At 45.1% G+C, this 15,518-nt stretch overlaps 1 protein-coding gene across 2 annotated transcripts in view; it reads left to right on the top strand.

The window, feature by feature from the left end:
- The window catches only part of LOC110488023 (VPS50 subunit of EARP/GARPII complex), a 245,974-nt gene that overhangs the window by 40,791 nt on the left and 189,665 nt on the right, over positions 1-15,518 (top strand). For both annotated transcript variants that reach the window (XM_036971386.1, XM_036971387.1), the window contains exons 6-9: positions 3,689-3,759; positions 4,000-4,117; positions 4,602-4,637; positions 5,103-5,185. In XM_036971386.1, the coding sequence (XP_036827281.1) occupies positions 3,689-3,759; positions 4,000-4,117; positions 4,602-4,637; positions 5,103-5,185 (308 nt within the window). The remainder of the gene's footprint in view (positions 1-3,688; positions 3,760-3,999; positions 4,118-4,601; positions 4,638-5,102; positions 5,186-15,518) is intronic.

The following is a 15,518-nucleotide window of genomic DNA, read 5'->3' as shown; positions in this document are numbered from 1 at the left end:
TTGACTGTGTGTCTGTATTCTGTCTGTAGATTGTCTACTGCTGGCAGCACCTGTGTAAATGTAATTGGCCAAAAAAGTGTGATTTTTGGTAAACTGAGCAGCTAGCTACTTGGAACTGTAATTAAACATGATCTCGCGCCCTTCTTGGACGGTAGATTGGAGAACGGAGTGTGTATGTGTGTGCTGTTTTTGATTGCAGACACATTTTTGTGAGCAGTCACATTTCCCCCCACAACCATTTATTTGAATGGGACAGGATCCAGGGCAATGTGTAGTTAGTGTGTTGGGGGTGGTGGCATACACGAATATAGAACAGTTACTATGTCCAAACATCTCAGAGGATGACCTTCATGTCTCCTGAATGTCGCCAAAAATGTCTCAAACGGCCCACCCGGCGTGATAAATTCTATGAGAAACAGTGACCTACACTCTGAATGACCTAAAATGGTGAATGCCGTATTGGTCTTTCACAGTCAGTCCAACCCAAGCTGTACTGTGCAGTAGGCTAATAGTAGGCTTACTACTGAAACGTAAGTTAGGCTTTTAAGTGAGTATTTATTTTTTATCATGTCTTCGCTCTGTCACAATTTTTATATAAATACAACAACGTTCTAACTCAACAACAATGGTTAAACCACATCAGGAGACCATTTTTGAGGTCTGGGAAAATCTAAGAAATGACTTTTTTACCCTTTTAATTCAAGTGTGCAGACACCTAGCTCTGTTGTTTGGTTAGCTGTTTCTGTCACATGAGATGGAGATTTCAAAAGAAATGACCTCTGGATTGACGCATATATTCATGATATCATTCTGACCGGTTGGGATAGGCTACTTGTAAACATTTAATAGAGAAGGTTGTTGGGAAAGCCTTTCCATCTACCAGAAGACGGTTAGGTCTATCATTAGCATCACTATATTTTTCCTGTTCCTTAATTGTTTGAAACCTGGACGTTTTACTTCCTATTATGAAGCGTGTCTTAGCTTGCTTCAAAGCAGCCTATAGCCAAAATCCCACCATAGGCCAACTGCCGTGTGCACATTGCTGTGCCTAAAATGTGAAGAAATAATCAAATTGTAACCTGAACATTCTGACCTGATCTCTTATTAATTGATATGGCGTGTACTTCCACCACACTACTTTGATACATATCAGTGGGTATGCGGTGTGTACCTGGGTATACCCTCTAGACTGGGATGCAGTTCACCACTTTAGAAGTACAGCCGAATGGTGAACAGCCCGTCGAGAGATTTGATGGGAAGAAAATGACACATCTTCCATTTCCACCCAGGTCCTGGGTCGCTTGAGAAATGTATTATTGCCCCAGTCATCCTTGGGGATGACTTCTACCTATATCATAGTATTCTGAGTGGTTGAATTGACCTTTTGCACCACTGTGTTTTTAGAAGCTACAGTATCTGCTTGGGGCGGTTAGAGCGTTGGGCCAGTAACTGAAAGGTTGCTAGGTCAAATCCCAGAGCTGACAAGGTAAAAATCGGTCATTCTGCCCCTGAACAAGGCAGTTAACCCACTGTTCCTAGGCCGTCATTGAAAATAAGAACTTGTTCTTAACTGACTTGCCTAGTTAAATAAAGGTTTTATTTGATTTATTTAACATCTGCTGCTGTGGTTGTCAGCTCGCTAACAGACAGGTTTACTCCTGGGAGGATGGGAGATAGGGCAGAGGTCATGTGTTAATCCCCAGGCTGCTGTGTGTGTCTCTGTCTCTGTAACCCGATGGGGATGTTCTATCAGATCTGCTGGATCAGCTAGATAGATGTCTCCAAACAGAGGTATAAATGTTTAGAAAGATGTGTAAACTCTATAGTAGAGACCCCTTGCCGTGTGTCTCAGCCATTCTAGCGCAAAGGGCTGTGAACGGACCGGGTGTTGGGCTACAGCTTCCATTTGCTCAGTCAGGAAGTACATTTTTAGGTGTGTGTGATAGGTTTCTGGTGTTTTTCTGTATTCAGATTGCATTCCACACACACTGCTTCTTTCACTTACACAAATTATACCACTGAAAACCCAATTGTCATGCTAGGAAGTTTTCTGATGATTCATTGGACTTAAGGCCTTAACCTTGTCTGCCATTGGGGTACAGGCGAGACCCGAGAGCTGTAACTAGCTTCAGGTTTTACAATGGGATTTCGGGCCACTGGCCTGGGTATTAGCGAGAAACTTAGCTTACTGGTCGGTCTCACTAATGATGCGACTGTGCCGCGGTGAGTCACTAGTTCTTCATTCTCAGTGACTCAGCAGAGCTGCCACTAGGCCACTCCTCCCTTTGGGCAAGGGCACGTCCAAGGACACTATTTGTTCAGCATTACTAATGCATGTTGTTTAACTTGTTCTGAAAATACTACATTCATACTGTTCAACCACAGCAACTCTATTGCTCATCATGTAAGGCCTACTATACTGCATAAGGGTTATTTGATCTTGTACACATTTGCAGCTAAAAGTTGAATTGCAGAACAAAAAGAAAAGGTTTAGACGGGTTGAAAATGAAGTGCCTAGTCAGCCTCAGAGGCTGATTCTGCTGGCAACACGGATCTGCATTATGTTTGATGGTGTATGGTCATTCAGTTGATATGGGAGAGGTTAGTTTGGGTACAGCCTGAGTCGTGACCACTTTGCATGTAGCAGTAGGCCTTATGTCCCTCACTTCATGAGGTTAACAGCATCCATGCCCTTAAACTAGGAGTTGTTTGTGACTTGTTTTATGTCAACTGATCAAGCCAGCCAGGAGGCTATTCTCTATCCAGTTTGAATGGGATTGTTTGTTTAGACGTCTGTTCTGACGTAAGAGCCGTTTCTCTGTTTGCCCCTCTTTATCTACTGCGCTGAATCAATTTTCCACCTCGTATTCCCTCACCAAATAGTTGTTTTTAACATGACAGTATTCTTTGTACTTACATTGATGTACATTCTGTAAAACTGGAATAAAAATACATACACACAAAAAAAAACATGACAGTGTGTGATGTCTTTCTCTGACGGCTGCCTCTTTGAGGCTTTGACCAGACCCAATAATGTTTGCCTAAGATAAGGTTAGTTAGCGTGCGCTCTCACCTCAAGGCGATGACAGCTGGCTCTTCAAAAAACAAGTCAGAATATCACTATTCTGTGAATCCACAGTAGCTGAGGGCATGTTTGTTCTTTGAGAGGTTGTTGTTCGGTTGGCCTTTTCCATGTAAAACCACTCATTTCCTCTTTCCATTACAGAACTCTTCCATTTCTCTCTGAATGTTTGTGTTTTTCATATTATGACACACTTATGCACAAACACACACTTTAGGGTTGATAAGCCTTTGACAGTGAGGCACTGGTACTGAATAGAGACAATGGATGGAGGAGAATGCGGTGTGTTGTTTTCTCATGGGTCACAGTCGGGTGTGCAAGAGAAACAGAAGAACGTTTCGTACCCTGTGTGGGGGAATGATTCTCCCTGATTCACCCCATTAGTGACAGATGGGGCTCACAGGAAACTGGAGCAGATGAGAGACAATTCAACTGACTTTAAAAGTTACAGTAACCCTTTATTATACACAGTCCTATTCCAGCTAGCGTTCAACTCAATTGTTATCTTCTGTACTGTACCGTAACATTTTACCATGTGCAGAGTGGACTGTTAAAGAAAGAGTAACTTTGGTCACTCAATGTGAATGGATCTCTTGTTTTCCGCAGGAGTTGGAGAGGGTGACGTCATTACAAACCAATCTACAGCTGGCTGCAGTGATTTGCACCAATGCTAGGAGGTAAGTACTCAGATGTGACCCACCCTCCCTCTCAAAGCTACTTCTCTTCCATTGGGGATGCTTGGGGTTGAATATTCCTCTCAGCATTGAGCCTGCTAATTAATATCATTCCCACTGTGCACATGTACAACAAGTTTACCTGTACTTCAGTTCAGTCAGAGTTGCGAAGCATTTTGAGACTACTCCAACAGAACTGTGCCAGGATGGTAAATGTTTCATGATGTCACTTCCTGGTTCCAGGCAGCTGAGTATTTCAAAGGAGGACTTCACCGAGGCCAGCCTGGGGCTCCTAGCCAATCAGAGGAGGAGACACCTGCTCACAGGGCTGCTGAAGTCACTGAGGACCATCAAGACCCTGGTAACTGTCCAAGTCACCTTGTTGCTTTAAATCCTGATACAGACATATGGATATCTACATGCAACACAATTCAGTTGTGGGATGTTACTTATTTCCTAATTGAGGCTCAACATTTAGGTTGTGGTTCTTGATAATGATGATCATTCTTAAAGGGATACTTAGGGATTTTGTCAATGAGGCCCTTCATTAGACTCTGAGGAAGTAGATACATTTGTGTATACCATTTTTATGTCTCTGTCCAGTATGAAGGAAGTTAGAGGTAGTTGGTGAGCCAATGCTAACTAACGTTAGCATAATCTTAACAAGACCTCGTCATTTCGCTAACGCTAGTTAGCAGTTGTGCTAGTTAACAACTTACTTCAAACTGCACACAGAGACATAAAAATAGTATCCACGAGTTCATCTGACTCTGAGTAAGTAGATAAAGGGCCAAGTGCCAAAATCCAGAAGTATTCCTTTAACTGTTTTGCTTGTTGTTTTACAGCAAAGGACTGATGTTCGACTCAGTGAGATGCTGGAGGTAAGAGACTCACGGACGGGTGCTCTATGAAGCTGAGTTTAGATGAAGCTTGGTTATTAAATCCAGATCGTCATGAATCCCTGAATCCCATTTGTAATGGCAGACCATCCTAGACTCATTCCTGCTGCTGTCACCATAGCCATAGATTTCAGTAGATTGTAAGGCTAGCGACAGATATACAAATGAGAAGTATTTAGTTGTAGCCCATAGGATCGAAAAGAGCTGACGCTCTGAGTTATCCCACCAAGACCAAGCTACATACAGTAGTAACAGTAGTGGTTACCAAACTTTTTTTCACTCTGGCCTTTCACTTCAACACAATATGTTTGTGTATTCTTGTATACACCAAAATATTTACTAATCAGGAAGTTAGCCCTAGTCTTTAACCAACCACATGATGTTTGACAGAGTTTGTTTAATGTCTGATATTCTCATTTTTAGTTTGTGTCTCTCTCTGTCCTGTAGGAGGAGGACTATCCTGGTGCCATCCAGTTGTGTCTGGAATGTCAGAAGGCTGCCAGCACATTCAAACACTACAGCTGCATAAGGTATGTTAAGATTCCAACTACTACAGCACATTCAAACACTACAGCTGCATAAGGTATGTTAAGATTCCAACTACTACAGCACATTCAAACACTACAGCTGCATAAGGTATGTTAAGATTCCAACTACTACAGCACATTCAAACACTACAGCTGCATAAGGTATGTTAAGATTCCAACTACTACAGCACATTCAAACACTACAGCTGCATAAGGTATGTTAAGATTCCAACTACTACAGCACATTCAAACACTATAGCTGCATAAGGTATGTTAAGATTCCAACTACTACAGCACATTCAAACACTATAGCTGCATAAGGTATGTTAAGATTCCAACTACTACAGCACATTCAAACACTATAGCTGCATAAGGTATGTTAAGATTCCAACTACTACAGAACATTCAAACACTACAGCTGCATAAGGTATGTTAAGATTCCAACTACTACAGACCATTCAAACACTATAGCTGCATAAGGTATGTTAAGATTCCAACTACTACAGCACATTCAAACACTATAGCTGCATAAGGTATGTTAAGATTCCAACTACTACAGCACATTCAAACACTATAGCTGCATAAGGTATGTTAAGATTCCAACTACTACAGAACATTCAAACACTACAGCTGCATAAGGTATGTTAAGATTCCAACTACTACAGCACATTCAAACACTATAGCTGCATAAGGTATGTTAAGATTCCAACTACTACAGCACATTCAAACACTACAGCTGCATAAGGTATGTTAAGATTCCAACTACTACAGCACATTCAAACACTACAGCTGCATAAGGTATGTTAAGATTCCAACTACTCAAATCAAATTCAATCGGTCACATGCGCTGAATACAGTGAAATGCTTACTTACAAACCTATAACCAACAATGCAGAAAATACAAAAAAAAAGTAAGAGATAATAATTAAAGAGCAGCAGTAAAATAACAATAGTGGGGCTATATACAGAGGGTACTGGTACAGAGTCAATGTGGAGGCTATATACAGAGGGTACTGGTACAGAGTCAATGTGGAGGCTATATACAGAGGGTACTGGTACAGAGTCAATGTGGAGGCTATATACAGAGGGTACTGGTACAGAGACAATGTGGAGGCTATATACAGAGGGTACTGGTACAGAGTCAATGTGGAGGCTATATACAGAGGGTACTGGTACAGAGTCAATGTGGAGGCTATATACAGAGGGTACTGGTACAGAGTCAATGTGGAGGCTATATACAGAGGGTACCGGTACAGAGTCAATGTGGAGGCTATATACAGAGGGTACTGGTACAGAGTCAATGTGGAGGCTATATACAGAGGGTACTGGTACAGAGTCAATGTGGAGGCTATATACAGAGGGTACTGGTACAGAGTCAATGTGGAGGCTATATACAGAGGGTACCGGTACAGAGTCAATGTGGAGGCTATATACCGAGGGTACTGGTACAGAGTCAATGTGGAGGCTATATACAGAGGGTACTGGTACAGAGTCAATGTGGAGGCTATATACAGAGGGTACTGGTACAGAGTCAATGTGGAGGCTATATACAGAGGGTACCGGTACAGAGTCAATGTGGAGGCTATATACAGAGGGTACTGGTACAGAGTCAATGTGGAGGCTATATACAGAGGGTACTGGTACAGAGTCAATGTGGAGGCTATATACAGAGGGTACTGGTACAGAGTCAATGTGGAGGCTATATACAGAGGGTACTGGTACAGAGTCAATGTGGAGGCTATATACAGAGGGTACTGGTACAGAGTCAATGTGGAGGCTATATACAGAGGGTACCGGTACAGAGTCAATGTGGAGGCTATATACAGAGGGTACTGGTACAGAGTCAATGTGGAGGCTATATACAGAGGGTACTGGTACAGAGTCAATGTGGAGGCTATATACAGAGGGTACTGGTACAGAGTCAATGTGGAGGCTATATACAGAGGGTACTGGTACAGAGTCAATGTGGAGGCTATATACAGAGGGTACTGGTACAGAGTCAATGTGGAGGCTATATACAGAGGGTACTGGTACAGAGTCAATGTGGAGGCTATATACAGAGGGTACCGGTACAGAGTCAATGTGGAGGCTATATACAGAGGGTACTGGTACAGAGTCAATGTGGAGGCTATATACAGAGGGTACTGGTACAGAGTCAATGTGGAGGCTATATACAGAGGGTACCGGTACAGAGTCAATGTGGAGGCTATATACAGAGGGTACTGGTACAGAGTCAATGTGGAGGCTATATACAGAGGGTACTGGTACAGAGTCAATGTGGAGGCTATATACAGAGGGTACCGGTACAGAGTCAATGTGGAGGCTATATACAGAGGGTACTGGTACAGAGTCAATGTGGAGGCTATATACAGAGGGTACTGGTACAGAGTCAATGTGGAGGCTATATACAGAGGGTACTGGTACAGAGTCAATGTGGAGGCTATATACAGAGGGTACTGGTACAGAGTCAATGTGGAGGCTATATACAGAGGGTACTGGTACAGAGTCAATGTGGAGGCTATATACAGAGGGTACTGGTACAGAGTCAATGTGGAGGCTATATACAGAGGGTACTGGTACAGAGTCAATGTGGAGGCTATATACAGAGGGTACTGGTACAGAGTCAATGTGGAGGCTATATACAGAGGGTACTGGTACAGAGTCAATGTGGAGGCTATATACAGAGGGTACTGGTACAGAGTCAATGTGGAGGCTATATACAGAGGGTACTGGTACAGAGTCAATGTGGAGGCTATATACAGAGGGTACTGGTACAGAGTCAATGTGGAGGCTATATACAGAGGGTACCGGTACAGAGTCAATGTGGAGGCTATATACAGAGGGTACTGGTACAGAGTCAATGTGGAGGCTATATACAGAGGGTACCGGTACAGAGTCAATGTGGAGGCTATATACAGAGGGTACCGGTACAGAGTCAATGTGGAGGCTATATACAGAGGGTACTGGTACAGAGTCAATGTGGAGGCTATATACAGAGGGTACCGGTACAGAGTCAATGTGGAGGCTATATACAGAGGGTACTGGTACAGAGTCAATGTGGAGGCTATGTACAGAGGGTACCGGTACAGAGTCAATGTCGAGGCTATATACAGGGGGTACCGGTACAGAGTCAATGTGGAGGCTATGTACAGAGGGTACTGGTACAGAGTCAATGTCGAGGCTATATACAGGGGGTACCGGTACAGAGTCAATGTGGAGGCTATATACAGGGGGTACTGGTACAGAGTCAATGTGGAGGCTATGTACAGAGGGTACCGGTACAGAGTCAATGTGGAGGCTATATACAGAGGGTACCGGTACAGAGTCAATGTGGAGGCTATATACAGAGGGTACCGGTACAGAGTCAATGTGGAGGCTATATACAGAGGGTACTGGTACAGAGTCAATGTGGAGGCTATATACAGAGGGTACTGGTACAGAGTCAATGTGGAGGCTATATACAGAGGGTACCGGTACAGAGTCAATGTGGAGGCTATATACAGGGGGTACCGGTACAGAGTCAATGTGGAGGCTATATACAGGGGGTACCGGTACAGAGTCAATGTGGAGGCTATATACAGAGGGTACCGGTACAGAGTCAATGTGGAGGCTATATACAGAGGGTACCGGTACAGAGTCAATGTGGAGGCTATATACAGGGGGTACTGGTACAGAGTCAATGTGGAGGCTATATACAGAGGGTACCGGTACAGAGTCAATGTGGAGGCTATATACAGAGGGTACTGGTACAGAGTCAATGTGGAGGCTATATACAGGGGGTACTGGTACAGAGACAATGTGGAGGCTATATACAGAGGGTACTGGTACAGAGTCAATGTGGAGGCTATATACAGAGGGTACCGGTACAGAGTCAATGTGGAGGCTATATACAGGGGGTACTGGTACAGAGACAATGTGGAGGCTATATACAGAGGGTACCGGTACAGAGTCAATGTGGAGGCTATATACAGGGGGTACTGGTACAGAGTCAATGTGGAGGCTATATACAGAGGGTACCGGTACAGAGTCAATGTGGAGGCTATATACAGAGGGTACCGGTACAGAGTCAATGTGGAGGCTATATACAGGGGGTACTGGTACAGAGTCAATGTGGAGGCTATATACAGGGGGTACTGGTACAGAGTCAATGTGGAGGCTATATACAGAGGGTACCGGTACAGAGTCAATGTGGAGGCTATATACAGGGGGTACTGGTACAGAGTCAATGTGGAGGCTATATACAGAGGGTACCGGTACAGAATCAATGTGGAGGCTATATACAGAGGGTACTGGTACAGAGTCAATGTGGAGGCTATATACAGAGTCAATGTGGAGGCTATATACAGGGGGTACTGGTACAGAGTCAATGTGGAGGCTATATACAGAGGGTACCGGTACAGAATCAATGTGGAGGCTATATACAGGGGGTACCGGTACAGAGTCAATGTGGAGGCTATATACAGAGGGTACCGGTACAGAGTCAATGTGGAGGCTATATACAGGGGGTACTGGTACAGAGTCAATGTGGAGGCTATATACAGAGGGTACTGGTACAGAGTCAATGTGGAGGCTATATACAGAGGGTACCGGTACAGAGTCAATGTGGAGGCTATATACAGAGGGTACTGGTACAGAGTCAATGTGGAGGCTATATACAGAGGGTACTGGTACAGAGTCAATGTGGAGGCTATATACAGAGGGTACTGGTACAGAGTCAATGTGGAGGCTATATACAGAGGGTACTGGTACAGAGTCAATGTGGAGGCTATATACAGGGGGTACCGGTACAGAGTCAATGTGGAGGCTATATACAGAGGGTACTGGTACAGAGTCAATGTGGAGACCATATACAGGGGGTACTGGTACAGAGTCAATGTGGAGGCTATATACAGAGGGTACTGGTACAGAGTCAATGTGGAGGCTATATACAGAGGGTACTGGTACAGAGTCAATGTGGAGGCTATATACAGAGGGTACTGGTACAGAGTCAATGTGGAGGCTATATACAGGGGGTACTGGTACAGAGTCAATGTGGAGGCTATATACAGAGGGTACTGGTACAGAGTCAATGTGGAGGCTATATACAGAGGGTACTGGTACAGAGTCAATGTGGAGGCTATATACAGAGGGTACTGGTACAGAGTCAATGTGGATGCTATATACAGGGGGTACTGGTACAGAGTCAATGTGGAGGCTATATACAGAGGGTACTGGTACAGAGTCAATGTGGAGGCTATATACAGAGGGTACTGGTACAGAGTCAATGTGGAGGCTATATACAGAGGGTACTGGTACAGAGTCAATGTGGAGGCTATATACAGGGGGTACTGGTACAGAGTCAATGTGGAGGCTATATACAGGGGGTACCGGTACAGAGTCAATGTGGAGGCTATATACAGAGGGTACTGGTACAGAGTCAATGTGGAGGCTATATACAGAGGGTACTGGTACAGAGTCAATGTGGAGGCTATATACAGAGGGTACTGGTACAGAGTCAATGTGGAGGCTATATACAGGGGGTACTGGTACAGAGTCAATGTGGAGGCTATATACAGGGGGTACCGGTACAGAGTCAATGTGGAGGCTATATACAGAGGGTACTGGTACAGAGTCAATGTGGAGGCTATATACAGAGGGTACTGGTACAGAGTCAATGTGGAGGCTATATACAGGGGGTACTGGTACAGAGTCAATGTGGAGGCTATATACAGAGGGTACCGGTACAGAGTCAATGTGGAGGCTATATACAGGGGGTACTGGTACAGAGACAATGTGGAGGCTATATACAGGGGGTACTGGTACAGAGTCAATGTGGAGGCTATATACAGAGGGTACTGGTACAGAGTCAATGTGGAGGCTATATACAGGGGGTACTGGTACAGAGTCAATGTGGAGGCTATATACAGAGGGTACCGGTACAGAGTCAATGTGGAGGCTATATACAGAGGGTACTGGTACAGAGTCAATGTGGAGGCTATATACAGAGGGTACCGGTACAGAGTCAATGTGGAGGCTATATACAGAGGGTACTGGTACAGAGTCAATGTGGAGGCTATATACAGGGGGTACTGGTACAGAGTCAATGTGGAGGCTATATACAGAGGGTACCGGTACAGAGTCAATGTGGAGGCTATATACAGAGGGTACTGGTACAGAGTCAATGTGGAGGCTATATACAGAGGGTACCGGTACAGAGACAATGTGGAGGCTATATACAGAGGGTACTGGTACAGAGTCAATGTGGAGGCTATATACAGAGGGTACTGGTACAGAGTCAATGTGGAGGCTATATACAGAGGGTACCGGTACAGAGACAATGTGGAGGCTATATACAGAGGGTACTGGTACAGAGTCAATGTGGAGGCTATATACAGAGGGTACTGGTACAGAGTCAATGTGGAGGCTATATACAGAGGGTACCGGTACAGAGTCAATGTGGAGGCTATATACAGGGGGTACTGGTACAGAGTCAATGTGGAGGCTATATACAGAGGGTACTGGTACAGAGTCAATGTGGAGGCTATATACAGAGGGTACTGGTACAGAGTCAATGTGGAGGCTATATACAGAGGGTACTGGTACAGAGTCAATGTGGAGGCTATATACAGAGGGTACTGGTACAGAGTCAATGTGGAGGCTATATACAGGGGGTACTGGTACAGAGTCAATGTGGAGGCTATATACAGAGGGTACTGGTACAGAGTCAATGTGGAGGCTATATACAGAGGGTACTGGTACAGAGTCAATGTGGAGGCTATATACAGAGGGTACTGGTACAGAGACAATGTGGAGGCTATATACAGAGGGTACCGGTACAGAGTCAATGTGGAGGCTATATACAGGGGGTACTGGTACAGAGTCAATGTGGAGGCTATATACAGAGGGTACCGGTACAGAGTCAATGTGGAGGCTATATACAGAGGGTACCGGTACAGAGTCAATGTGGAGGCTATATACAGAGGGTACTGGTACAGAGTCAATGTGGAGGCTATATACAGAGGGTACTGGTACAGAGTCAATGTGGAGGCTATATACAGAGGGTACTGGTACAGAGTCAATGTGGAGGCTATATACAGAGGGTACTGGTACAGAGTCAATGTGGAGGCTATATACAGAGGGTACTGGTACAGAGTCAATGTGGAGGCTATATACAGAGGGTACTGGTACAGAGTCAATGTGGAGGCTATATACAGAGGGTACTGGTACAGAGTCAATGTGGAGGCTATATACAGAGGGTACCGGTACAGAGTCAATGTGGAGGCTATATACAGGGGGTACTGGTACAGAGTCAATGTGGAGGCTATATACAGAGGGTACTGGTACAGAGTCAATGTGGAGGCTATATACAGAGGGTACTGGTACAGAGTCAATGTGGAGGCTATATACAGAGGGTACTGGTACAGAGTCAATGTGGAGGCTATATACAGAGGGTACTGGTACAGAGTCAATGTGGAGGCTATATACAGGGGGTACTGGTACAGAGTCAATGTGGAGGCTATATACAGAGGGTACTGGTACAGAGTCAATGTGGAGGCTATATACAGAGGGTACTGGTACAGAGTCAATGTGGAGGCTATATACAGAGGGTACTGGTACAGAGACAATGTGGAGGCTATATACAGAGGGTACCGGTACAGAGTCAATGTGGAGGCTATATACAGGGGGTACTGGTACAGAGTCAATGTGGAGGCTATATACAGAGGGTACCGGTACAGAGTCAATGTGGAGGCTATATACAGAGGGTACTGGTACAGAGTCAATGTGGAGGCTATATACAGAGGGTACTGGTACAGAGTCAATGTGGAGGCTATATACAGGGGGTACTGGTACAGAGTCAATGTGGAGGCTATATACAGAGGGTACCGGTACAGAGTCAATGTGGAGGCTATATACAGAGGGTACTGGTACAGAGTCAATGTGGAGGCTATATACAGAGGGTACTGGTACAGAGTCAATGTGGAGGCTATATACAGAGGGTACCGGTACAGAATCAATGTGGAGGCTATATACAGAGGGTACTGGTACAGAGTCAATGTGGAGGCTATATACAGAGGGTACCGGTACAGAGTCAATGTGGAGGCTATATACAGAGGGTACTGGTACAGAGTCAATGTGGAGGCTATATACAGAGGGTACTGGTACAGAGTCAATGTGGAGGCTATATACAGAGGGTACCGGTACAGAGTCAATGTGGAGGCTATATACACGGGGTACCGGTACAGAGTCAAAGTGGAGGCTATATACACGGGGTACCGGTACAGAGTCAATGTGGAGGCTATATACACGGGGTACCGGTACAGAGTCAAAGTGGAGGCTATATACACGGGGTACCGGTACAGAGTCAATGTGGAGGCTATATACAGAGGGTACCGGTACAGAGTCAATGTGGAGGCTATATACAGAGGGTACTGGTACAGAGTCAATGTGGAGGCTATATACAGAGGGTACTGGTACAGAGTCAATGTGGAGGCTATATACAGAGGGTACCGGTACAGAGTCAATGTGGAGGCTATATACAGAGGGTACCGGTACAGAGTCAATGTGGAGGCTATATACAGAGGGTACCGGTACAGAGTCAATGTGGAGGCTATATACAGAGGGTACTGGTACAGAGTCAATGTGGAGGCTATATACAGAGGGTACTGGTACAGAGTCAATGTGGAGGCTATATACAGAGGGTACTGGTACAGAGTCAATGTGGAGGCTATATACAGAGGGTACTGGTACAGAGTCAATGTGGAGGCTATATACAGAGGGTACTGGTACAGAGTCAATGTGGAGGCTATATACAGAGGGTACTGGTACAGAGTCAATGTGGAGGCTATGTACAGGGTGTACCGGTACAGAGTCAATGTGGAGGCTATATACAGAGGGTACTGGTACAGAGTCAATGTGGAGGCTATATACAGGGGGTACTGGTACAGAGACAATGTGGAGGCTATATACAGGGGGTACTGGTACAGAGTCAATGTGGAGGCTATATACAGAGGGTACTGGTACAGAGTCAATGTGGAGGCTATATACAGAGGGTACTGGTACAGAGTCAATGTGGAGGCTATATACAGAGGGTACCGGTACAGAGACAATGTGGAGGCTATATACAGAGGGTACTGGTACAGAGTCAATGTGGAGGCTATATACAGAGGGTACTGGTACAGAGTCAATGTGGAGGCTATGTACAGGGTGTACCGGTACAGAGTCAATGTGGAGGCTATATACAGAGGGTACTGGTACAGAGTCAATGTGGAGGCTATATACAGAGGGTACTGGTACAGAGTCAATGTGGAGGCTATGTACAGGGTGTACCGGTACAGAGTCAATGTGGAGGCTATGTACAGGGTGTACCGGTACAGAGTCAATGTGGAGGCTATATACAGAGGGTACTGGTACAGAGTCAATGTGGAGGCTATATACAGAGGGTACTGGTACAGAGTCAATGTGGCGGCTATGTACAGAGGGTACTGGTACAGAGTCAATGTGGAGACCATATACAGGGGGTACCGGTACAGAATCAATGTGGAGGCTATATACAGGGGGTACCGGCACAGAGTCAATGTGGAGGCTATATACAGGGGGTACCGGTACAGAGTCAATGTGGAGGCTATATACAGGGGGTACCGGTACAGCGTTAATGTGGAGGCTATATACAGGGGGTACCGGTACAGAGTCAATGTGGAGGCTATATACAGGGGGTACCGGTACAGCGTTAATGTGGAGGCTATATACAGGGGGTACCGGTACAGAGTCAATGTGGAGGCTATATACAGGGGGTACCGGTACAGCGTTAATGTGGAGGCTATATACAGGGGGTACCGGTACAGAGTCAATGTGGAGGCTATATACAGGGGTGTCGAGGTAGTATGTACATGTAGGTAGAGTTATTAAAGTGACTGCATTGCTAGTAACAGAGAGTAGAAGGGAGGGGGGGGGGGGGTGGCAATGCATTGGACCTAGACTTGGCACTCCGGTACCGCTTGCCGTGCGGTAGCAGAGAGAACAGTCTATGTCTAGGGTGGCTGGAGTGTTTGACAATTAGGGCCTTCCTCTGACACCGCCTGAATTAGGCACTTTCCTGCATTTGACATTTGTGAGATGCAGGCTGGGTACTTCTATGTGTGTTCAGATGAGCACTCCGTCAACATTAACAGGACAGAGAAGCCAGGCATATGCTCATTGCTCACATGGAGCTCGTAAATGAGGGTAAGAAATAAACCTAAACTTGTTTCTCACAAGTGTAGCAGGTTGTGAACCCTGCAACAACGTTTCTACGCCGAGAATGAGAACGGTAAATTACTGTAATTAGTACATGCATTAACAGAAATTAATGTAACCAAAT

The sequence above is a fragment of the Oncorhynchus mykiss genome, chromosome 32 (genome assembly GCF_013265735.2).
Source record: "Oncorhynchus mykiss isolate Arlee chromosome 32, USDA_OmykA_1.1, whole genome shotgun sequence".
Lineage (NCBI taxonomy): Eukaryota > Metazoa > Chordata > Actinopteri > Salmoniformes > Salmonidae > Oncorhynchus > Oncorhynchus mykiss.
The sequence above is the reverse complement of the archived record's forward strand: the minus strand, read 5'-3'. Positions and strand labels throughout refer to the sequence as shown.